General features: G+C 39.0%; 1 protein-coding gene across 3 annotated transcripts in view; it reads right to left on the reverse strand.

Annotated features, from left to right (window-relative positions):
* Positions 1–26,886, reverse strand: part of POLA1 (DNA polymerase alpha 1, catalytic subunit) — a 285,949-nt gene that overhangs the window by 246,084 nt on the left and 12,979 nt on the right. For 2 of the 3 annotated variants that reach the window (XM_061135836.1, XM_061135838.1), the window contains exons 7-22: positions 26,032–26,124; positions 25,507–25,594; positions 25,014–25,215; positions 24,747–24,925; positions 20,106–20,218; positions 19,109–19,225; positions 17,938–18,012; positions 16,907–17,045; positions 16,023–16,177; positions 12,735–12,819; positions 10,666–10,727; positions 8,493–8,582; positions 4,511–4,627; positions 3,164–3,339; positions 940–1,069; positions 317–436 (exon numbers count right to left, since the gene is read on the reverse strand). In XM_061135836.1, coding sequence (XP_060991819.1) covers positions 317–436; positions 940–1,069; positions 3,164–3,339; positions 4,511–4,627; positions 8,493–8,582; positions 10,666–10,727; positions 12,735–12,819; positions 16,023–16,177; positions 16,907–17,045; positions 17,938–18,012; positions 19,109–19,225; positions 20,106–20,218; positions 24,747–24,925; positions 25,014–25,215; positions 25,507–25,594; positions 26,032–26,124 — 1,941 coding nt within the window. The remainder of the gene's footprint in view (positions 1–316; positions 437–939; positions 1,070–3,163; positions 3,340–4,510; positions 4,628–8,492; positions 8,583–10,665; positions 10,728–12,734; positions 12,820–16,022; positions 16,178–16,906; positions 17,046–17,937; positions 18,013–19,108; positions 19,226–20,105; positions 20,219–24,746; positions 24,926–25,013; positions 25,216–25,506; positions 25,595–26,031; positions 26,125–26,886) is intronic. The other variant, XM_061135837.1, reaches the window with a different exon arrangement.

Below are 26,886 nucleotides of genomic sequence, written 5' to 3' on the forward strand. Positions count from 1 at the left end.
CAAAAATAAAGGCTTAGGGGTTCAAGGAAATAAAAGGTTCAACTGGTAGTGCTAACCCGGCAAAACATTTTTCATCTATGGTCACTCATCAGAGGCCTAATGCCTCCCTCAAAGAATTTCATATTTCACAAATAATTTTTATCTGTATAGAGAATAGTAGAGAAGGAAATGACCATACCAAAGCAATGGAGCAAATAGGATACAGTTTCTACTTATCTGGGGAGTAGATGTTATCACAGCCCAAAGAAAAAAACCTATCTTGTTAATAAAAAGGGAGGATATAAAAAAGCAAAACACTATACAATTGTGGACCCACCAGTTTTTGCTGAGGCTTTCTGAAAGTCTGCTTGTCAGGCACAATATAGTTGTTTTCATAAAATGCATGAAGTAACAAGAACTCATTACGCTCGGATCGTCCACCCATCAGCGTCCTAGACTATTAAGCAGAATTTTGTTAAAAAAAAAAAAACTTGAGCTCAAAATCACAATAAACAAAAGCAACGTCAAATTGATAAATTTAATCATAGCACCTCTTTCAAATTCACTCATCATATCAAGGGCTGCTTTAAAAAAAAGGCGGGGGGTACTAAATTATTTCCAGCAGCTTCTTTAACCATTACGGTTAAAAGGAGACAAAGAGAGCTTAAAATACCCACAACTCGGGCTATTTCTTTACTCTCAAATGGACCATTCCACAAATCAGACACATCCAGATGTCAGAGACAATCCTTATGTTCACCCAAATTTCAACATACTGCACCTGGCTTTCCTCCCCTTCTCCCAAGCAGTTCTTCATTTTACAAAAGAAGCCCAGCTTTCAAAATACAAGTTACTCATTTTATAAGCATGCATTTAGACTCATTATCATATAACAACTACCCCAAGAAAACACTGGATCCAACAGGAAATGCTTTTTCCCCCTTTCTAAGTTAAATTTACCATAATGTTCCCAGCGATGTTAGTGATCTGCAATGCTAATGGAAGAACATTTAGCTCACACATGATCTGCAAAATGAACCTGGCATCTTTCCAGGTGTGCTCCAACAGGTACAACAGATGAGAAGAGTCACTGTACAGAAAAGTAAGAATGAAACAGAATCAAGTAATTAAAAGAAACAATGATTACAATCAGAATTTCATAAAGCATTTCAGAGCAATGGCACCTCACATTGGAAACAATTTAAAATAAGGTCAGTATGAAATTAGGAATTCATTCATACCATTGATCCCAATGCCCTTCTCTAAAACAAACAAAAAAAATCACACTAAGATAAAGCTATATGTTAACTACAATCTGAAAACACCCTAAATCCTTTCATTCATTTCATCCACTAAATATGTATTACATACCCACTCAGTGCCAGACATTGTTCTAAATTCTGGCTGTGAACAAAAGAGACAAAAATTCCTGTCCTTATGGGGGAGACAGAATACAACTTAAATTTTTAATATGTGGTATGTTAAATAAGGCTAAGTGTTAAGAAGAAAAGTTAAGAAAGGAATATCAAGAGCAGAGAGAAATTTTAGTTAGGGAACCAAGGAAGAGTACACTGAGAATAAAGATCCACAAGAGGTGAGAGGGTAATTCTTTTGGATGGGTAAATCTGAGGGAAGAACATTCCAGGCAAACAGAACAGCACATTCAAAAAAAAAAAATTTAATTAAAAAAAAATGTATGCCCTAGGCTGAGCATAAATCTCGCAGTTCCAATACCCAGAAGGAGACCAATGGCTCCAACAGAGAGAATGATGGAGAATAACAGAAGATAAGGACAGAGTTAATGGCAGAGAGACCCACTGTATAGGACCTTGTAAGTCAAAATAAGTGCTTTGGTTTTTACTCTGAATGAAACAGAAAGTCACTGGGAGACTAAGTACAGTGCCATATCCAACTTCACTTCAGCACAGGAACTCTCATTCCTGGGTTGAGAACAGACAACAAGGAGTCAAGGGCAAAAGCAAGGAGTCGAGTAAGGAGGCTAATATAAGACCAGTGACCTAGGAGAAAGAGGATGGTGGCTTGGACCAGGGTGGGACCAAGTGAAGAGAAAAGAAGTGGTCAGATAGAGACATACTTTGAAGATGGAGCTGACAGGATTCCCTGATGCATGGAACATAAGATGTCAGAGAGAGGAATCATAGATGCCTCAGAGGTTCCAGGCTGAGGATGACTCTGGAGGTTTCCAGTGATACTGGAAAAGTAAGAGAAACAAGGAAGAGAAAGTCAGGAGCTCAGTTTTGGAACAGGCTGAGTTGGAGGTTCATCTCAGACACTAAGCGGAACAGGGAGGTAGACATGAGTCTGAATTCAGGGGAGAGATCCAAGGTGAAGGTATGCTTAGAGGAGGCATCAGCACCCATGTGGTACTGAAATTCCTGCAACTCGATGAGATCACCCAGGCAGGGAGCACAGTCAGAAAGAGAAGCAGTTTGAGAACTCAGGAGGAACAGGCAGAAAAGAATGCAAAATGGCCATAGGGGTAGGAGAAACCTTATGTAAGAAATAATCAAGCAAAAAGTTTCCATTATGCAAAATGAATTAAGATCCAGAAATCTAATGTACAGCAACATGGTGACACTGAATAATGTATTATACACTTGAAACTTCCTAAGAGGAAGAAATCTTAAGTGTCCTCACCACAAAAAAGAAAAGAAAAAATTAGTGCTTGTGTGAGGTGATGAGTGTGTTAATCAGCTTTACTGTAATGATTTTTTCACAATGTATATCAAACATCAAGCTGTATACCTTAAATAAAATACAATTTTTATTTGTCAATTTGACCTCAACAAGGCTGGAAAAAAGAAATAAGCAGCAATATCTCCAGATAATTGAATGACTTTTCAGATTTTATATTTCCAAAATATTTGCATTAATTTCTGAATTAATGAATTAAGGGTGGAAACCTAAATATCACATCAATTTCCAAACTGCTCTCAGGAAACATCAAGATGGTGTTAAATGAGGGAGATATTATGATAAAATTAGAATAATTCAAAAGGCAAAATCATTCACATCACTAAAGGAATGGAGATGTGATGCTGACATGAAGACAGACAATTTTCCCCTCCACAGCACCACATGCTCCTGTTCCTCCAGCCTATGATGATTCTGGCATCTCAGCTAAATTCAAGACAGACAAATTCTGAAGCATCCAGGATCATACCTGTACATGTTTCGTATATTTTCAATTGGGATTACAATCCTTTCGGTTTTTAAAATCTGTTGAACAAGTTCAGATAAATGGTAGCTTTTACACCGAATCAGTTCCTTTGCCGAAATTTCCACATCACAGATCATTCGGCCACAGGTAGCATTTCTTTCACCAAATCCACTCCTGCCCTACAGGGGAGGACAAAAAGCAAATCCCATGGAAGAGCAGACACTGACATTTCGTTCTAACTTGATTTGAGGCTAGACCCAAAATTACAATGATGAAACTTTCATTCTTCCATTCATGCATTCATTCAGCCATCATTCAAATATTTTTGAACATTGACTATATATCTGACACTGTTCCGGGCACTCAGAATATAAGGGATACAGCAGTTAGCAAAGAAGAAAAGATACCTGATCTCATTTGAAATATACAATTAAAAAAATTATATAATTTTGGGAGGTAATAAGTATATGGTAAATAGAACATGGTGACAGGAACAATGAATTTGCCGGAACTACATCTTAAATAGGGTGGTCAGGGTAGACCACACTGAGAAGATGCCATATAAAGAACCCTGAAGCGGGTAAGGGGTAAGCAACGCCAGCATCTGGATGATGTGTTAATAATGACTCTATTGTCTTAAAGAGATGAACAGGAAAAGAAGCAAGAGCACTAGCTTCCAACTCCAATCTGCAGCAGCAGAATTCTCTGGAGAATATTATAAAAGGTACAGATTCCTAAGTTCTCTGATGAAGCAGCCTTCTGTTTCACTGGTAAGATTTAAGTAAAGACTTCAAGCAAAGAGCAGTGTCAGAGTTTAGGAAATGAAGGTGCTTCATCCAAAACCCACCACAACCCCCCTTTATCAAGCAAGCAAGCAGGCAGAATGAAAAGGAACAAGCCATCCAAGAGTCAGATGGGGCCTGGGTTCAAAATTTTGGTTCTTGCCTTTACTAGCTCTAGGATCCTGAACAAGCTCTGCCCCCTCTGTGAGAATGTACCCCTAAACCTGCAATTGCTCACAGAGAGGACAATCACACAGGCCAATCAGTGTCTGATCCCTCCCGTTCTTCCTTCCCATCTCCTTCCTGAACCCCACAGCTCTGTTTCTTAGGGATGCCCAAGTGGTGTTAATAAGCATGTGCTATCTGTAGATTCTAAAAGCTAAATTTTAAAATTACCAGTGGTTACTAATAAATGCTGAATTCAAAGGAAAAGGGGTTTAGTGCCAAAGTTAAAATGTCCCATCATAAGGCAACCGATTCCAAGTCAAAGAAGCACAAGGTGCAACCTGGTAGCTACTCAATATACAGAAGCCAAAACAGAGAAGTAAGATTTGAAAATTATGATTACCCCAAGCTTTGGCATGTTGGATCGCTTCAGCCGACCTATCTTGGACCAGAAAGGAACTTTGCACACATTAATTCTCTGTAGTAGCACTTCCAGTTCAAAACCATAAATATTATGACCCTAGTCAGAAAAAGAAGGCAGCCAATAACATTATAAGAAACACAAATTAAAGGATTTATCATCATAATGCATAGAATTTCTCTGCCCTTTCTTTTTCTGGTCTCTAATTGAAGGCATCATGAGCTTACCTCCGATTGGGGTCCTTTCTTCTTCAGGAATTTATTCATCAGCAGCATTCATTAGCCTTGACATTAACAAGGCTGCTAAGCAGATTGCTGGAATAAACTTTATTTTTTATCCTAATTGATGCCAGGTTCATATGATGTCTTTTAATTTGCAACTTATGCCTCACAGTCTCTCAGGCAAATGCAAATTTTAATGTCCCATACTTTTCAGGTCATCAGTAGAAGCTGTATTCAAACAATTTCATTTTACTTCCTTACCAACCGAGAACCCAGCTATGTTGTGTGACAGTTTATACAGACTTCTTAGAAAACTCAGGAAGTACACCCAGTTTCTTCTTAAAAAACTGAGTTCAAACACAACTGATTTTGACTTTTAATCAACATGCAACAAAATAAAAAGATAATAACACTCCATAGTTCAAATAAGAAACTTGTTAAAAACATGGAAACAAAACTATTCTGAGTAAAAAAAAAAAAAAAACACTCAAAAAGATAACCATATTTTCCAAGTCTGTACTAATAATTTCCATCATATGAATTATGCTTATTTTAGAATATGCTTATTTTAGAATAGGAAAGACTAGAGATCTCTTCAAGAAAATTAGAGATACCCAGGGAATATTTCATGCAAAGATGGGCTCAATAAAGGACAGAAATGGTATGGACCTAACAGAAGCAGAAGATATTAAGAAGAGGTGGCAAGAATACACAGAAGAACTGTACAAAGGAGATCTTCATGACCCAGATAATCATGATGGTGTGATCACTGACACTCACCTACAGCCAGACAACCTGGAATGTGAAGTCAAGTGGGCCTTATGAAGTATCACTACGAACAAAGCTAGTACAGGTGATGGAATTCCAGTTGAGCTATTTCAAATCCTAAAAGATGATGCTGGGAAAGTGCTGCACTCATATGTCAGCAAATTTGGAAAACTCAGCAGTGGCCACAGGACTGGAAAAGGTCAGTTTTCATTCCAATCCAAAGGAAAGGCAATGCCAAAGAATGCTCAAACTACCGCACAATTGCACTCATCTCACACGCTAGTAAAGTAATGCTCAAAATTCGCCAAGTCAGGCTTCAGCAATACGTGAACTATGAACTTCCAGATGTTCAAACTGGTTTTAGAAAGGCAGAAGAACCAGAGATCAAATTGCCAACATCCGCTGGATCACTGAAAAAGCAAAAGAGTTCCAGAAAACATCTATTTCTGCTTTATTGACTATGCCAGAGCCTTTGACTGTGTGGATCACAATAAACTGTGGAAAATTCTGAAAGACATGGGAATACCAGACCACCTGACCTACCTCTTGAGAAACATGTATGCAGGTCAGGAAGCAACAGTTAGAACTGGACATGGAACAACACACTGGTTCCAAACAGGAAAAGGAGTACGTCAAGGCTGTATATTGTCACCCTGCTTTTTTTTTGTTTTGTTTTTTTTGTTTTATTTTTTTTTCATATATTTTTATTAGTTGGAGGCTAATTACTTTACAATATTGTAGTGGATTTTGTCATACATTGACATGAATCAGCCATGGAATTACATGTATTCCCCATCCCGATCCCCCCTCCCACCTCCCTCTCCACAACCTGAGAACACCCTGCTTTTTTAACTTATATGCAGAGTACATCATGAGAAATGCTGGGCTAGAGGAAGCACAAGCTGGAATCAAGATTGCCAGGAGAAATATCAATAACCTCAGATATGCAGATAAAACCACCCTTACAGCAGAAAGTGAAGAAGAACTAAAGAGCCTTGTGATGAAAGTGAAAGAGGAGAGTGAAAAAGTTGGCTTAAAGCTCAACATTCAGAAAACTAAGATCATGACATCTGGTCCCATCATTTCATGGCAAATAGATGCGGAAACAGTGGAAACAGTTGCTGACTTTATTTTCTGGGGCTCTAAAATCACTGCAGATGGTGACTGCAGCCATGAAATTAAAAGACACTTCCTCCTTGGAAGAAAAGTTATGGCCAACCTAGACAGCATATTAAAAAGCAGAGACATTACTTTGCCAACAAAGGTCCGTCTAGTCAAGGCTATGTTTTTCCAGTAATCATCTATGGATGTGAGAGTTGGACTATAAAGAAAGCTGAGTGCAGAATAATTAATGTTTTTGAACTGTGGTGTTGGAGAAGACTCTTGAGAGTCCCTTGGACTGCAAGGAGTTCCAACCAGTCCATCCTAAAGGAAATCAGTCCTGGGTGTTCATTGGAAGTACTAATGTTGAGGCTGAAACTCCAATACTTTGGCCACCTGATGCGAAGAGATGACTCATTTGAAAAGACCCTGATGTTGGGAAAGACTGAAGGCAGGAGGAGAAGGGGACAACAGAGGATGAGATGGTTAGATGGCATCACCAACTCAATGGACATGAGTTTGGGTAAACTCCAGGAGTTGATGGTGGACAGGGAGGCCTGGCATGCTGCAGTTCATGGGGTCGCAAAGAGTTGGACATGACTGAGCGACTGAACTGAACTAGCAAAATAAACTATATGAAGTTTAAAATCAGCTAATAAACAGATTTACTTGTTATTAATTTTAATTAAAGATACATACCACTATACTGATGGCAAGTTTGTCTATTAAACTCAGAGACCCAAAGGACATGAGCAAGTCTCATTTCCAAATTCTCATGCCTAGGATTAGGGACTCAAACCCATGTCAGGATTCTCTCATTTTGGTTCAGATTTCTCACAGTCTTGGGGGCCTGCTAAACCTACATGCCATGATATCTCCTTGGGGCCCAAGAGGGAGAATGTTAGTAGACTGGATGTAGGCCTGGTGCTGAGCCAGAGGACCACAGGAGGGCACTATGGACAGAATCTTCCCAGCACTTTCAAGATGGGTCTTGAAAGATCGTTAGAGAAGTGGGTACACAGACACTGGTAACAACCTATAGGCTCTCAGTACTTCGGCTACACTGTCATCCAGAAAGGGGTTCAAGAACAAAAATGAACACAGAAACGTATGGCAAACATTTTTCACAAGCCTTCCATGTAACTAAATTACTGCTATTTCACTTAAAATACAGACATTTATATTACTTCCATCCAACAATCCCAAAAGCATGGTATAATTTGACTGCTCTATCAACCCAAGACAAAAGGCAGAACTCCTACCAAGGCATCTACAACCTAAGTCCTAAAACCTATGTTTAGAGGATACAAAGCACAATGTTGCTTGAGGACTCTTCGGAACTGGGGAAAAGAACTCAATGAATTACTTTATGACCTCTTATTATTTAGTAGGAGCATATTTGGTCGTCAAGATAAAAAAAGACTCCTAGCCATGAGCTCTCAAAAGAATATGCCACAGAGATCCACTGGGCTCATAAAATTAAAATACTTAAATTTGGGGGATATGCACCAAACCAAAGGAATTCACTCCTGTGACCACTATACAGCTGGGCCTCTATGCCAAAATTTTGAAGCTATTAACAGTTGACATGAGTTTACTTTTCTTCCAGGCAGCTCTCTAACTGTAACAGGAGTATCCTAAACTTCAAGAGTAATTCATAAGTTGCTTTTCTATTAGAGGGAAAAAAAACTATCCTGTAGTGGGCTGGGGTTTTTCTCCTTTCTGTTAGCAGAAAGTAGACGAATTCCTACCAGTTCACAAGGTCACTTCACTCTGAAAAGATTCTCTGCTGCTCAAAAAGTACCAATCAAGGCACACTGAAAAGAACTAAAGAATCAAGAGCTTCCCAAAGACATGATCAAAGATCTACTCACCACAATGATATCAGGATCAATTTTGTGAACTTTTGCAAGGACAAAACCTAGCAGTGTTCTTTCCGTGGCAGCAACCTCAACCTTCACATTCTGTTAGAGAAAAACATACCAGTCACTTATCTCTATTCTCAAGTACTATTCCCTGGCTTTCTGCTTAAGCACAGTAAGATTGCTTAGGGTTAAAAAAAAAAAAAACATGCATTTCAAAACAAAACGCAGCAATGAAATTCCTGATTCTAGATTTCACAGTAATACTTGCACAAAAATCTCTGAGGAGCTCATTCTGCTAATAAGCATGTGAATGAAGCAAGATTTTAAGTACTGAGCACTATCGAGTGCAGAAATGTCCCTCCACAGGGACATTCTTGTGCATCTGGACACGTTAGCATAAGAATCAGAGAACCTATCAAAAACATTATTTACTTTCCTATATAATTCCTGGTAGACTTTGCTATTTATGTATTTACCACATAAAGAGATCCCAAGGACTATAGAAACTAATCCCAAACAGTGGTATAAAAACCCATAAATAAGAAACTAGACTAAAAACAAACATACATGTAAGAACTATAAGCATCTTATATATAAATAAAACCTAGCTACACACAAAAGGCTTCCACAACTCAACAGAAATCAGGTATTCAAAAGATGCACTTTATTAAGAATCTTAAAATTAAGTTGATGGCTATGTTTTCTACCACTAGCTCAGCTACAAAATGTCAGTTTGACTCTAATGGAATTTTCCTAGATCATTTTACTTACTAATTCAGGGCACTCCACAAATAACAGCCTGATCCAATAGTACCCCCAGACTACTGGACTTCTCAAACCAATTTAAAGTAAGTGGAACCCAGTAAGGTTGCTATTAATTTTGTCAAGTGAAGACATTAAAAACACAAAAATAACCTACAAATTTACCAACACAGGCATTTCATAAAGGAAAAAACATACTCTCCAAAAAAGAAATTTTTTATATTGAATACATTTACTTTTATGAAGTCTGTCAGACTTTATTTTTTTTGGCTCCAAAATCACTGCAGATGGTGACTACAGCCATGAAATTAAAAGACGCTTGCTCCTTGGAAGAAAAGTTATGACCAACCTAGACAGCATATTAAAAAGCAGAGACATTACTTTGCCAACAAAGGTCCATCTAGTCAAAGCTATGGTTTTTCTAGTAGTCATGTATGGATGTGAGAGTTGGACTATAAAGAAAGCTGAGCACCGAAGAATTGATGCTTTTGAACTGTGGTGTTGGAGGAGACTCTTCAAAGTCCCTGGGACTGTAAGGAGATCCAACCAGTCCATCCTAAAGGAAATCAGACCTAAAGATTCATTGGAAGGACTGACACTGAAGCTGAAATTCCAATACTTTAGCCACCTGATGTGAAGAACTGACTCATCTGAAAAGACCCTGATGCTGGGAAAGATTGAAGACAGGAGGAGAAGGGGACGACAGAGGATGAGATGGTTGGATGACATCACAAACTCAATGGACATGAGTTTGAGTAAACTCCAGGAGTTGGTGATGGGCAGGGAGACCTGGCATGCTGCAGTCCATGAGGTCACAAAGAGTCAGACACGACTGAGCGACTGAACTGAACTTTTATGAAAAACTCACATTATACTACTCCTCCCCCCCCATTTTATTAAGGATCCATGAAAACTTCTTCATGAAGTATACTGGGAGCTTAGAGATCACTAATCAAATATAGCCATCCCACACCAACCTTCCCAATAAATGTCACCTTTAATATCCACAGCATCCTCAACTTCTCATGACTTCCTTCAAGCTAGTGAGGTGAGGGTAAGAGGGTGGGGCAGGCTTTAGTCAATACTTAGCTAAAACAGTAATCAAGTCATCATGCAGTTTTGGAAAAGCTTCCAATTAAGCTATCCGAAGGGGGGGTGGTTGAGACCCTCATCTATTAATAAGGTGTCAAATCCTATTATTTCCAGGAGGTGAAACATTTAAACATTGTTAAACATTTTTAGTTTTAAACCTCTAATATAGTTTTAATGGGTTAATGCCATAGTCCCAATCTAACAAGAATAGGTCTAACAAATTAACATAGAAAACATCTTATTTCTACTAATCCACAGCATTCTCCTTTTCTCTTTTTAAACAAATAGATATTTCATGTTTAAAAGGAATAAATAATGAGTTATTTACCTTTTCCTTAATGCTTTCTTTGAAATCATATGGAAAAATGCAGTCCTTTGGTTTAGATACAACTGTAAAAAGGAAAAAAATAAAGATTCTAACACCCGTCTTCATCCAATTTCAAGAATACACATACACTGAATGTCTCTGAATGGAAACCATCTTAATATAAATTCTCCTTAATGTCTAAAGAATCACCAAAACAAACTATCCTAAAACTCATATGGAACCACAAAAGACCTTGAATAGCCAAAGCAAACTTGAGAAAGAACAAAGCAGGAGGCACCACATACCTTGATTTCAAACTATATTACAAAGCTACAGTAATGAAAACAGTATGGTATTGGCATAAAAACAGACATATAGAACAATGGAACAGAATTAGAGTGCCAGAAATAAACTTAACATAGTGTATAACATAGTCAATTAATTTATGACAAAGGAGCCAAGACTATACAATAGAGAAAGGACAATCTCTTCAAAAAAGTATGTTGGGAAAACTGGACAGCCATATACAAAAGAATTAAAAACTGGACCACTACCTTATACCATACACAAAAAACTAACTCAAAATGGATTAAAAACTTTAATACAAGACCAGAAACCATATAACTCCTAGAAGAAAACATAGGCAGTAAGCTCCTTGACATCAGTTTTGGCAATGACTTTTTGGATTTGACACCAAAACCAAAGGCACCAAAAACAAAAATAAATAAGTAGGACTACACCAAGGTACAAAGTTCTACAGAGCAAAAGAAACCATCAACAAAATGCAAAGGCAACCCACTGAATGGGAGAAAATATTTGCAAATCATATATCCAATAAGGCATTGATATCCAACATATATATTTTTTAAAATGCATTTAACAACCAAAAAATAATAATCAAAAACTGGGCAGAAGAGCTGAACAGCCATTATATAGATGGACACCAGGTGCAAGAAAGGATACTCAACACCACAAATCATCAGAGAAATCCAAAACCACAATGAGATGTTACCCCACACCTGTTAGAATGGTTATTATCAAAAAGAGAGGAGATAAGAAGTGTTGGAGAGGATGGAGAGAAAAGGAAATCCTTGTGCACAGTTGGTGGGAATGTAAACTAATGCAGTCACTGTGGAAAACAGTATGGAGTTTACTCAAAAACGTAAAAACAGAACAACCATATAATCCAGCAATTCCACTTCTGGGTATTTATCTGAAAATAATAAAAACAGTAACTTGTCATTTTCAAGAATACAGATGGATCTAGAGAGCATTATGCTAAGAGAAATAAGACAGAGAAAACAAATAAATATATGATCTCACTTAAATGTGGATTCAAAAAACAAAAGAAAATGACAAAAATGAGCTCACAGATACAGAAAACAGACAGTGGTTAGTAGAGTGGGAGGGGGTTTCATGAAACAGGTGAAGGGTACAATTAAGTACAAACTAAATAAGCCCTGGGTATGTAACGTATAGCATGGTGACTACAATTAATAATCCTGTACAGTATATTTGAAAGTTGCTGAAAGAAAAAATCGCAGAAGTTCTCATCACCAAGGGAAAAAAATTCTAACTACAGTGATGGATGTTAATGAGACTTATTGTAGTGATCATTTTGCTACATGTACAAATATGGCATCATTATGTTGTACATCTAAAACTAATTCTACATGTCAGTTATACCTCAATTTTCTGAGTTTATAATAAATCTTAAAAAAAAGAATAAACAAATACATAAGAGTATGATAAATTTAGAGTATGGGATTAATAAACTACCATGCATAAAACAGATCAGCAACAAGGACTGACTGCGTAACACAGAAAATTATGTCAAATATCTTATAATAACCTATAATAGAAAATAATCTGAAAAGATATATATACGTAAAAGTGAATCATCTTCTTATACATCTGAAATTAACACAATATTGTAAATCAACTATACTTCAAGGTAAAAAAATATTTGCTTAGCAGTATGAACTAGTTATCCTTGAAAATATTTTTTTGAAGTTACTGACCAACAGCTGGAGAAGAAACAAGAAAAACAAAAATTAAGCCATTAGTAAATCGCCTTAAAACATACATACCGCAGAAGTGTGACTGAAAGGGAGGCTGTGGAGGTGCTTTATCTAATGCAAAGCTGTGATGGACCAACGCTGACACAGCAATAATCTGCAGAGAAGAAAATTACTTATCACACACCTACTATGTCATCTGCATTCTCACCAAAATTACCAAGAACATAAAAAGATATAGATTTTAGTTCAAAAGAATATTTTAACTTTTATTATGAAAGTATTTAAATAAAAAATTAAATAATAAGATCAATTCTCATATAGTAATCATCCAGCTTAAATTATCAATTCATAAACAGCCCTACCCCACATTATTTTGAAGCAAAATCCATACCTATCACTTTATCCAGAAATAATTCAGCAGGTTATATGTTTCTCATATATGAATAGTGTTTCTCAACCTCAGCACTGTGGACATTTTAGGCCAAATAATTCTTTGTTGCTGGGGCCGCTCTGTGCATTGTGGGAAATTTAGCTCCCACGGCTGCCAAAAGCATCACTCCCCACTCCCCAGTCTCCATGTTGTGACAATCGAAACTGTCTGCAGACATGGCCAAAAGTCCCCTGGAGGGCTAAAATCGCACCCAGTTGACAGCCATTACTTTAAAACATGAAAAGTTTTTTCATATGCAATACAATCATGCCAGCTAAGTCAATGAACAGTGATTCCTTGAAAGTGAAAATGAAGTTGCTCAGTCACATCCAACTCTTTTCGACCCCTTGGGATTCACGACCCCTTGGGATTCACAGAATTCTCCAGACAAGAATACTGGAGTGGGTAGCCTTTCCCTTCTCCAGGGTATCTTCCCAACCCAGGGATCAAACCCAGGTCTCCTGCATTGCAGGTAGATTCTTTACCAGCTGAGCCACCAGGGAAGCCCAAGAATACTGGACTGGGTAGCCTATCCCTTCTCCAGGGGATCTTCTTGACCCAGGAACTGAAGTGGGCTCTCCTGCATTTCAGGTGGATTCTTTACCAACTGAGCTATCAGGGAAGCCCTGATTAAATATCCTGGCAGGATTCAAATTCTTGTGTCTTCCCAACTTTTTCAACTGTATTTATCAACATACTTTGCAACTGGTTGACATGTAATAAAACTGTCTCAGCACAACTCCTCCCCATCTATTACTTCTCTGCAATTTATTTGTTGAAGAAACTGGGTTGCATTATCCTACAGTGTCCCCCATTATAAATTCTGCTGCTTGTATCCTAAGAATGTCATTTAACATGTTCCTGTTTCTGTACTGCCTGTATATTCATATTTATATTTGAAGGCTTAATCAAAATCTGATTCAATATTTGGCAAGAATTCTTTGGAGTTGCTACTGATCACCACAGACTAAACCACCATTACCACCACTAGTTATCACGTCATGTCTGGTTACCTCTATTCTAGTGATATTAACAGCCTCTGGAAATCAAACCTAGATCATTTATCTCATTATGGATTGCAAAGTAGCTAGATCCAATTCTTCCTTCATCATTTACTAACTGGAAAGCTACAAAGGTAAACCTCCCTCCACTGATCATTTGGTTACCTGAGGTACAAGGTATGTTCAAAAGAGTCAAGATAAATGTTTGATTCAATTCATTTACCAATTTTCAAAATAATGAGTTGGTTCCCTAGCTTACTTTGCAGTGAACAGTGTAGTCCTGTGTTTACAGTATCATTATGAAGTCATGTGTTTCAATCTATTGCAATTATACATGCTCAAATTGCTCCATCTTTGACATAGGGTACTATTCAAGTTGTTTCCTGAGTCCTTCTGACATACCTTCAGTAGATTTTAATAATGTCCATGCCTCCTGGTATAACAAGACGTTCCAGGCTTACCTTGGACAATTACTGCCCTGAATCAGCTACTTCCTCACAAAACCCCATTTCCTTTCTTGGGAAACAGTATTTAGAAACCTCACTCTAGACGAAGGATCTTTTTAAAATAATTAAACTTTCCCCTAACACTTTAACTATTAACTATCTACTATATCAACTACTATTAAAACATCAAATCACATACAAAAGGAAAAAACATTGCCAAAATGCTGCTGTTAAAAAAGATCCCTGGGAGGGGGAATCGGGATGGGGAATACATGTAAATCCATGGCTGAATCATGTCAATGTATGGCAAAAACCACTACAATATTGTAAAGTAATTAGCCTCCAACTAATATAAATAAATGGGAAAAAAAAGATCCCTATCTATGCCAAAAGGATTTACAAGCAAACATAAAGAAGTTCCCACTGACCAAAGAGAGACGATTTAAGCAGCAAATAAAAAAAAATTAATGATCACAACAGATTGAAATATATTAAGTATATATAAAGTCCATGAGTTTATAATGATACTTTATAAAAGAGGAAGCAAAAATAAGTAACAAAAAATTTATAAAAATAAGTAACTTAAAAAGCAGAGACATCACTTTGCTGACACAGGTTCACACAGTCAAAGCTATGGTTTTTCCAGTAGTCACGTACAGATGTGAGAGCTGGACAATAAAGAAGGCTGAGGGCCAAAGAACTGATGCCTTTGAATTATGGTGTTGGAGAAGACTCTTGAGAGTCCCTTGGACTACAAGGAGATCAAACCAGTCAATTCTAAAGGAAATCAACCCTGAATATTCATGGAAGGGCTGATGCTGAAGCTGAAGCTCCAATACTTTGGCCACCAGATGTGAAGAGCCCACTCACTGGAAAAGACCCTGATGTTGGGAAAGATTGAGAGCAGGAGAAGGGGACGACAGGGGATGAGATGGCTGGATGGCATCACTGACTCAATGGACATGAGTTTGGGTAAACTCCAAAAGATAGTCGAGGACAGAGGAGCCTGAAATGTTGCAGTCCATGGGGTTGCAAAGAGTCAGACACGACTTAGCGACTGAACAACAACAACAAATGGTATTCTTTAAGAAAGTGTGCATGTTCTGAGGGATGCATACCAAAGTATACAAGGGTAAAATGACACAATGTCTGAGATTAGCTTTAAAATACTTCAGGAGGAAAAAAAAGAAGGGGGGTGATAAACAAGTGTGACAAAATCTTGCTAACTGGTGAATATGAGTGATGGGTACAGAGGAGTTCATTATATTATTCTATGTCCATGTGCAGTTCTCTAAAATAAAAAATGGGGAAAAAAGCTCCAACATCAGATAAATTCAATTTATTCTTCAAAATGGAGTTTGGCAGTAAATTAGTATTCTTTCCTTTCCACAAAAAACAACCTTCCCTTACAGAGGAGCTGTACAATTTCAAGAAGCATCGTACCCCAAGCCTAGGTACAAAATATGCCCTATTTCTTTACCTCATTTTCATGTGTCTTTGCATTCTGCATTGTCTTCATGCTCAAAGACATGACCACAACTGGAGGAGGACCGACATCCTTAATTACGTTCACCAGGTCCGGTTTCAAGACCATTGCCTCAACTTTACACCAACTGATTGGCTGATTCAAGAGCTCTGAAAGAGAATAGATACAACAAATCAATAGCTATTTGCTGAAAAAGAAAAGCCACTATAATTAAGACATCTGTAATTAATTGAAATGGTCTTCAATCCTACCTTCTACTAAGAAGGTCTTATAATAACATCTAACTAAAAATAAACCACATTATTGGATTGTATACAAATCTTCGTGTGTGTATGTACACGTATGTTCATTTTCCTGGGAAAAAAGCTCACAGCTTTTATCTGACTTTTCAAAAACATCCAAGACTCCAAAAGAGGTTTATAAGAACAAAAACACTGCTTAGAGGAATCCAAAAAAAGTTTTAAGAAACTTATTAAGACAAAACAGAGTATCATAAATGCAAATACTGAAAACCACCAGGTAAGAGACCATACACACACTATCCACACTGGGCAGTGAAATTTCACTCCTTCAGAAGTAAGCAGTTCACCATGTTGAACAGCTGGGCCATGTCAGCCAGGTCGGAAGGCCACAATGATAGCAACACAATGAAGGACGTGCCGGAATGTCTGTCTAGGTTAACTAAACCCTCCCTCTCATTAAAATGTGAACCATCAAAACAAAAGAGTGATTTCAAACATACTTCAAGGAACTTACTTAAAGAAACAAACATAAAAAAGGAAGTGGTCACACTGAAATTAAGAGCCCAAGTCTTTAACTTCTAAAAACCACATCTATCAGCAATTTACTGAGCGTTCTGAAAGTAAATGTCTCCTTACGTGGATTTTTCACTTCAAGCCAACAAGGTCCTTTGATCTTTCTATTCATTAAGAACAGTTCCAGGCTGGATGTGTTGGTCCCAAATACATGAGAAAAAGTTTCTCCTTTCAAATCCTGAGGAAGCTGTGGCATTTCAGCCTGAAAAAAGCAAAGAAAAAAAAATCCTTTTTTTTTTTTTTTTTGCTTAAAACTATTACTTCACATTTTCCAAACTCTGTATTTGAAATAAACAAAAGCCTCTCTATGAACCACCAGAAGAAACCTCTTTGATATATATGAAATGTAATTTGCCACACATGAAATCCAAAACATTTCACAGCATGAAACAAAAACAAATCACAATGACAAAATAATGCATCTTGATGACACCCATTAGAAGAAAAATGGGTCAAGAAGCTCCCTCAAAAGAGGATTTCTGTCCAAAGCTGTACATGCCTTCCTGATGAATAGCCAAATAAGTACAACTCCATTAGAAGAATGAAAGCAAGGGAGTGAGAATCATTCAAAATGCTTCCATGGTGCTTTACAACACCACTGTCAGACATTTCTTAAGTTTCCCTTTTCCAACATCATGAGATCAAAACACTAGAACGGAAGTAAAGAGAGGTTAAGGTCCAGTTAATTAACATCCTGCAGCAGTGACCTTGTCTGTCACGGGAGCAAGAGCAGCATTACGGCAACACTACTGATGCTCTCCTCTCACCTTTTCACTGCTCAGACGGACACTTCAACAGACTAATGACGTTCAACTCCATCTTGTGCATTTGTTCCACTTGACAAACAGTTGTGTCATTTCAACTTATGTTTTTACAGATGCATACTTGAAAGCAGAGAAAGGCAGTATAACCTATAGTCTACATATTCAAATTCATTTTATTCATTTTAATTATTCATGACTATAAGTTCACTTCAGTGAACTGTGAGTTTGAAGAGCCCTGCCAATACTCCTAATTAAAAGCCAGCTGAAAACTCAAAAATAGGAAAACGCCATTTTCAACCCAAATCCATTCATTTTCTTTATTTGACTTACCGAGTATCTAACTTCCAAGTACTCAGATTTCTCCGGAACATCAGGTATCTCAAAAGCATAGTTCTTTTCTACTACCTAGGTAAGTTGATATTTAAAAATCATTAAGACAAAGAAACTTCAAAAATTAAATTGACAAGCATTAAATACACCAAAAAAGCATCTTTCCCCCCCCCTTTCATCTGGGATGAAAAATACCTAGTGACAAAATGTTTAAGACTTCTTTGGGACACTAGAGAATTTAGAAATATTTGCATTCAAGAGAGGCAATGAAACACTAAAAATGTTTACATTGTCGATGTACTAAATCATTTGCTACTCTTTGATACTAAGCAACTCCATCTTGCTAGAAAAATTAGTAATAAACATTATAATTACAGCATACATGTACTGAGTGCTTGCTATACACCAAGGACTGATTCAATCACTAATATCAATTAACTTACTTAACTCTTCCAACAGCTCTTAAAATACGGCCCCATTTCTCAGGTGAAGAAAGAGGCCCAGAGAAGTCACTCAGCGCTTGTCCAAGATAACAGACCAGGATGTGGTAGAGCTAGGACTTAAAGCACCAGTCCCTACACTCTTTACCATTACATCACATTGCTTCTAGAACTTCAGAGAGACTTGATCCATCACCCACAAGTCAAAGCTCAAACAGCTCAGTTAGCCTCATCTTCAGCAACTCAATCCTCCCTTTATTACAAACACTGTTAATGGCCGGTGTCCTGAGGGAGTTACAGCCCTACAACTATGGCCAAGGGCATCAATATTTCACTACAATCAAGACAACTAACTAATCAATATGCATCACATGAATAGAAGAACTTTATTCTATCAGAAATAGCATCACAGTTCCTGATTTTTAAAGATTTAACCTTGTGACCAAGACAACTTAGCAATAAACCAATATAAACAAGATCAGAACAGTTTCTCCTCCATTTCAGAATAAGAGGACAAGATATGCTTCAAGTACTGGAAGCCATTACTTTATACATATTACCTTTTTATTCAAACCGATGAACATTATTTTCTACAGTTTAAAGAGAAAGACATAACTGTTTTTATGCATCTAACATATTGGTTTTATATTGATATCTATGAAATTTCCATAAATCAGAAAACTAACAAATAACTAATACACAGAACCAAAAAATTATCACCAAATACAAACCTTGGACTTGAATTTCATAATCTTATATTTTGCTGCTATTTTCTCATCAAATTCATCATAAACATCCTTCATGGTAACTGGAGTTCCACTTTCTTTCCCCGTATTTAGATCAACTTTCTGCTTTCCCATGGAGAGGGCAGGCAAGGGGAGGGGGAAAAGGTATCTGTAAATAAGATCTTCTCAACTACCAGAAACCCAGTCTAAATCAATTTTCATCTTTACCCACTCAAACATCTAATAGAACAAGGTGAGTTCAAAAATACAAATGGACCCAAAAATATACTAAATCCAGTGCCCAATTCCTCCCAATGACATCATAAAAGCAAACCAGAGATAAAGATGACCAATCCTACAAAATGGGAGAATAATGTTGTAAATCTTGACCAAAATGCTTCACAGTTCAACTGAGATAGGGAGGGGCTGGGGCTGAGAGGGGAGTATGGATGTTAAGGGCAAATAAAAAGGAGGAGCAAATGGAACTGACCCTGTTAAATGGCTGTAGAGGAAATAACAAAAGCATGAAAACTGTTTTTCATGGGCCAAATGTCATGTCCTATTTTAGAGCCATATATTCTCAACGCCGATAATCATGGAAATGGAGAGTTGGGGGATAGACAGCCTTATATACTGAAACTCAGGCACTTTGATGCTCTAACAAGTTGAAAAACAGTGTTTTACTCCATTTTTCCACTTTTCCAAATGTCTAATGGAGCTGCTAACAATCAGGGGGTCATAAGGCAGGCAATAAGAAAGGACCATAAAGGGACTTCCCTGGTGGTCCAGTGGCTAAGACTCCACCTCCCAATGCAGGGGGCCCAGGATTTGATCCCTGGTCAAGGAACTAGATCCCATGTGCCACAACTAAGAACCAGGAGTATTTTTTTTAAAAAGAAAGGACCATTTCTAGGTTGTAGATAAGTCACAGCCCTATCAAAGGACCAGGTTGGTGGCAGAAGACAGAATGCACTTGGAATAAAAGCTGTGTACTAAGGGTTACCATTTCACGGGGAAGGAAACAGAGCGTTCGCTCGATGTTCTTCACCATGACACAGCAGCTCACATGGGTGTCAGCAGATTCGATCCAGACTTTGCCAAACAGAAATACCACACCTGAAAGAATAAGTAAAAATCATGAAACAGTACACATTTCAATTATATCACATTAAAGGGATGACATAAAAGCTCACTGTATGTGTCCACACATGTATGCTTTCACGTTAAGTCATTTTCTACAGCAAATTTGTATCCGCTACCCAATCTCGAAGACCAGGTCCTTTACTCAGTAACTATGCTGTATGGCAATATCACACCAGTAACGTGGTGGAAACATTCGCCCTAGAAGTAGGGAAACATCCTAGATAAATGCAGACAAGCCTCAGCTATTAGGGCGACATCCCAGGTCTGAGTAGATACCTTGCGTCAGTGCAGAAACCCCTGGGGAATTAGAAAGACATGCCACCTCAATGAAGACACACGTCAAAAACTAGGGAGACATCCTAGATCAGTGTAGGGGGAAAAACATTTTCCCTAGAACCAGAATTACCCAGATTAAGAGAAATCAAAAAAGCAAACTGTTCTCCAACAAATCTATTTAAACCTCTTGTGAGAACTCTGAGAACACTAAATTCCTTTTCAGCACTTGTACTTACCAACAAAAACTAACATTTCTATGTAAGGATAACTATGTATGGTACATCAGTAGTCTTCTGTACATAAAACTGTTTTGGAAAAACATAATTCATCTCATATCTTATTCCATATAATAGTAAATATCTCAGAGCTCAACTATTATTTCCTAATTCACCCTTTCTACTTCACAGACTACCAAAGACATCTGGCTGGTAAGCGTTTGTGTTGTTCTTCTCTCTCCTATGTCAGTTTAACAAATGGTCTAGTAACCAAATCAGGAGACAAGCTCCTTTTGAGATCCCTAAGTGATGTACACCACAAAGTAGACCAAGCCTTTCTGGACATCGAGTCATTGTTCATGAAAACTAGTCATCAAAAAATGACTCTGCACTGCTATATTTAAAATGGATAACCAACAAGGACCTGCAGTACAGCACAGGGAACTCTGCTCAATGTTATATGGCAGCTTGGATGGGAGTAGTGTTTGGGGGAGAATGGATACATGTATATGTATGGCTGAGTCCCTTCACTGTTCATCTGAAACTGTCACAACATCGTTTGTTAATCAGCTATACCTCAATACAAAATAAAAGGTTGGAAAAAGAGAAAAGACTCCACAGATTTGACAGTCAACCTAAGAGATGGCCACTATGCAAAATCCCGGGCTCTGTGAATAATTAGACAGCAGTCATCAACACAGCTATTCAACAGGGCCACTTGCCTGAGACACTAAGAAAATTCTGAAAAAAAAAAAAAGAAAGAAAATTCTGGCACAAGCAAAGGCTACTGTTCACAAAGCCAATTACTCCAGTGTCACAAGATAGCTCATCAGTGCTTCCTTTTGTCACAGGTTCTAGTAGAAATAAGACCATCTAAGAATTCTCATTTCTGCAGATGATTAAAATTCTTACAAGAGTTGTCTAATATTCAGCTGGGGTAAAAGAGGCAGGGGTGGGGGGAAGATAGGGGAGAGGGAAGGGAGGACTGTGGGGATGATTAAAAAAGAAAAAAAGTCACAGTAGCTCAGAAAATTAAAAGTCATCCTCACAACAGTTAGAGACGAAAAAACAAAATTCTATGCAAAGAAAAATAAAGACCCTAATATTGGATTCAAAGATTCAAATAGCTCATTTTACAGTCAAACTAATATCACACTTCATGCAACACATTTGACACTGTTTATGCCTCATTTGCCACAAAAAGATCATGGTAAACAAAGATTACATTCCCCTTAAAGTTACTAGCTGAAGCCAGGTGCAGTCAGGATTATTCAACCTTGAAAAAGTCATAATGAAGACAGGATATCTTCCCATATGCAAAGAGTAAGATTCTTTTCATAATTATGGAGCATTCAGCAACAACTGACTTACTTAGAATCTGTAAGAAAGTGAGAAACAATAACAGGGTCTTTGGGAGTACTTCGTTTTTATTAGCAGCATTGATTTCAGCAAGGCTCAGTGATCATTACCTGCTATCAAGATGAAACTGTTCAACCCTCTGAGATTACAGGACTTTTTTTTTTTAAGCCATCTTATTTAACCCGTTGGCATCAATCACAGAGGACAAAACTTCAGAAGCACCATGGAAATGCAGAGTGGACTGCAGGTGAGAAGCCGAGCCCTCTGCAACTGAGGAGCTGACCACTTTATCTTTCGGAGCCTCAGCTTCCTCTGCTTTAAGTGTATAACTAGAGATGATGATCTCTGACTCCTTTGGCAGCACTAGCTGTCCTCTCCTTTTAACCTAGCAATAAGAAAACAGGCCAATAACAGACTGATACCTCTTTCAACTGCGAAGTATTTCCCAATAGTGGTTGAAAAGGCCCATCCATGACTATGGTTAGGGTATGATGGGGTCACAGAAGGGGCTCTTAGGCCAGTCTGGAGGATTAGGAACATTCCAGGAGACAGTACTGGGGGTGGGGGGTGGGGGGAGTCAGGTGAGGGAGGAAAGGGATATGGTATAAAGAGCAGCAGGTACAGACTATTCTAGGACACAGAAGTCCCACACAGCAGACAAAAGAAGCCTTGTTAAGGAATTTGGACTGTAAGTTGCAGGCAGCAGCCACTGTGGATTTTCTGTAATGAAGAACTGATGTCAGAAGCCATCATTCAGGCCGCCATGTGAGGGATGACAGCTGAGGAGTCAATGAAGAGGTTGGTGTTGGGAGCAGGAAGGGCTCAAGGGTGGGAGTTGTGAGAAGAGAAGACAGCTTGTCCAGTTTAGGAGGAGAAAACGAGTAAGACTTGGTGAGGAAAGTGAGGAGGGTAGGGGACTCAAGGCGGGCTCTCAGATTTCTGGTTTTGATGGGACCATGAATCAAGTCAGGGAATAAAATTCTACAAGGAACGGACACAGTAAGGCACAGGCAGGTGGCTCTGGGATGGGCAGGTCCACCATTCACCCAATTCCAGAGCACTGGCTATGAGGCTGTGCTTCAGGGGTGTCCCTTAAAACTGTACAATAGAGCCATCCTGGGTTTAATTTCCAAAGCCTTGTGAAATCACACTTGCCAGCCTACCTGGCACCAGCAAGTTACAAAACCATCAAAGAAGTGAGAGCATCTAACCAGATGGTCTTACCCTAGAGTTTATACCATTTCTAAGACTGCTGGCATCTTCACCTGAGCAACAAACACATGGCAGTTTGCTACTCCAGCAGCTGTGCAAGCTTCAACACTTTGATAAGCGGAGCATATTAATACTGCCGCCTCCCAAGAGACCAGTACCATTTTCCCAGTGCAAGCCAATCCAAGTATCTTGGTGGTAAATCTGGCTCCAAGTCTGATGGTTTAATACTTAATCCTCAAGGAAATCATTTGGAAAAATTCAGTTTGTACCTGCCCTTCGATTCAGATATGGATCTGAATAAAGGCAACTGTTTAAGGGTGTATACTGTCTCTTTTCTGAATCTGACATGCCTTGTCCTGCCTGGCCCCACAGTGAAGAAGGACTCAAACAGCACAGAGGAAATGGGAGCCCTCCTGACTCTGTGAGTCAGGATTCATAGTAAAAGTTCATTTGGAGGAGGACCTGCGACTTAGCCTTGATTCCTCCTTTCTCTCAAATGCCACATCCATCCATCCTCGAGTTCATGTCAAAGTCCAAGTAAAAGTAACTGACTTCTCTCCTCCTCCACACCTGCCCTGGACAGACTGATCTTCAGGTCTTCTACACTCCCTACTCTGGCCCGGCCACACCCACACACGTGCAGGCTTTTCTCCACATAAACCACATGGTTCCTGCTCAGATGTAAATCCAACCATGGCCCCACTCTACCCCTCACCCCTGCACCCCACACTGAAAATCCTCCCCTGCCTCACCACTGTTCTTAGAGTAAGGTCTCAACTCCTCAACGCAGCTTTCAAGGTCCCTCATTGTCCGGCCTTTGCCTTTTCTCCAACTTAATTTCCAACCAATCTTGTCATCTGACTACTCTGCTACAACCACTCAGGTCTCCTCCTTTCTCTCCCCGGGCCTCTGCATTTCTGGGTTCCTCAGGCTGAAATACTCTCTCCTCAGCTCTGAACATACCTCAAAACCCAACCCAATAGGCCTTCCCTGGTCACCCCCCAAATAACTGCCTTTACCCCACTAGAATGAAAGCTCCACTAGGACAGGGAATTTGCCCAGCTTGTTCACCCCATCTCAGGGCCTGGCATGTGGCAGGTGTTCACACTGCTGAAGGCACCAATTAGTGATTGATTCCACTTTAAGTGCATTCCAATATGTTCAGATACATCAACAGTGAATTCCAAGCACACACTGTGAAATCACAGTTAACCACATATAACCACATATAACCAGTTTTCGGAATAAGAGTGTAAAGATTATTCACACCACAAACTCTCTCCATCCAGGTCTCATGAACTTTACAGTAAACGAGTGTTGCTCTCTTACTATGAACATGGGGGCAGAGCCCGTGCCAATTACAGTCACTAAAGCACTTCAGGGAAAGGTGCCATTCTGTGTTCAAGACATTCAGTTACCATATGTAACTATATGACTACCTGGTTGGCTGTATGGATCTTCATAAGCATCCAGCCAATAAAACTGAAATACTTGTTCTTCATCAGCTCCTTTTACCAGTGGGAGGTGACTGGAATCCACTTGAACTTCTGGGGCTAAGAAACTGCTGTCATCTTCCTGATCCATGTCCCAACAAGAGATATCTGGGAGAAAACTTGCTCTGCAAAAATCACATTTTCAAAAACCTTTCAAAATCCAACAGAGTAAGTGTAGCACTACTTGGCAGAGAAGTCATAAAATGCTCTTACGAGGAGGATGTGGTCCCTTTCCCAGAATCAGCCTCGTGTTTCGCCTCCTCTGCTGGCTCCCTCTCTTGGCACAAAGTCTTGGCAGCCACGGGCTCCACATCCACCTCCTCGGCTTCCATGGGCTCATCAAAGTCACCATCTTCAAATTCCATTGCCCCCGACTCCTCCTTGTCATCTGAACACAGTGGCATCCTGGGCTCTCCTGAGGGCGGCGTCACACATTCCCATCACATGTTACTGCCACCCAGCACAAAAGCTTCCCCGACGGTGCAATAGCAGACTACCCCTGGCCCACATGCTATTTGCCTTGCTCTTCAATTCCCAAATTGGATGTTTTTAACTTTTCCTGCTATGAATTCAAACCTTTCTCAGGGAAACTGCCTACTCAAGCCCTTCAAATTTTCTCCACTTCCTCCTTCACGGGGCCTCCATCTTTTGACAGCACTCTGCAACTGCTTAACATCCTTGCAATTGTGCTTGACAGGAGACTTACCAGCAAATTCAGCACATGTAAGAGGAACAGGAGTTAATGAAGGCTCCTTCCTTGAGGCCGGGGGAGCAGTTTTTCCTGAAGGAGCTGCCTGTCAATGTTTTTAAATGTTTAGTCAGTTAGACCTGCATACTAAAAATATGCAACTGTCCTACCCTGACCAGAGATAATGACAGTTCCCATTTATAAAACAATTTTATGTATTATTAATGTAACAGCCTCAATTATTTTACTGTTACCTAGGATTACAGAAAAAAAAAAAAAACTTGTTTCCAGGAAGAAAATGATTGCATTTAGCACAGTTGCAATACCTATAATAAACATATACCAGTTACTACAAAATTTACTATGAAAAAAGCAGGCACATGCTATTTTTGAAATATATGAAACTATATAATGAAACAGGAGTCCTAATTTAAAACAAAAACAAGAACAAATTCAAAGGCATTTCACTCACATAGAAAAGCAACAAAATAAGTTTTAAGCAGTAATGTAAATCAAGACTGAAGGTATTTCCACACACTATACCTTGGGGGTGTGCACAGAGAAAGGATTCAGTGAAGCTCCACTGGATCTTTTCTTTTTTGGTATTATTACAGGTGGTGGAGTTATTTGTGGTGTCTAGGAGGGGGTAGACAGACATTCACTGCCATGCTTGGTTTACCACAAGACACAAAAAGTACATTTCTTCCCCCAATGAAGCCCAATGAGCAAAGCACTTTTTTCCCCCTCCCTGTTCCCCCCACAGATCTATGTTCATACAGTGAGGTTACTATAGCAACAATACCACAGACTCACTAGAAAACCAGAATAGATACTGACTCCACCCCTCATCAATTTTTTTTCTTTTTAAAACTTAACATACTTCTCCCTTACCCTTCCAGAATATTACATTTTAAAACTGTCAAACCTGAACTACACAGTGTTGGTGTTAGTCATTTTAATTGAAGATCACTTAGAAAGAAGCACATCTCTAACTGAGAGTTCAGTCTTGCCTTGAAACAGCCCAACTGCAAATTCCAGTACAGCCGAACCTGTCTGAGTCGTATGAGGGACAGCTCACCGACTCTTCCCTCACCCCCACTTGGAATTCAGGACGAGGATCTCACGCCTGACTGTGCAGACTGACAGGCTTCAATCTATTTCGGGCACATACACGGCAGCAACTGAGCACAAGCAGCATGCCTTCCCTGCAATGGCCCATGTGTACTCTGACTACCTCAAACACAGCCCCACACAGTCAACAGAGCCTAGAGTGGCTAGAAACTATTCACCTAAAATGGGGAGAAGAGACCAATTTGAAGGGCTTGGTTTTGGTTTGGAGGTTTGTTTTGGTTGGGGTTTTGGTGGTGGGGTTGTCACTGGAGTTTGCTGTGCATTCTA

This window comes from Dama dama, chromosome X (genome assembly GCF_033118175.1).
Source record: "Dama dama isolate Ldn47 chromosome X, ASM3311817v1, whole genome shotgun sequence".
Taxonomy (NCBI): domain Eukaryota; kingdom Metazoa; phylum Chordata; class Mammalia; order Artiodactyla; family Cervidae; genus Dama; species Dama dama.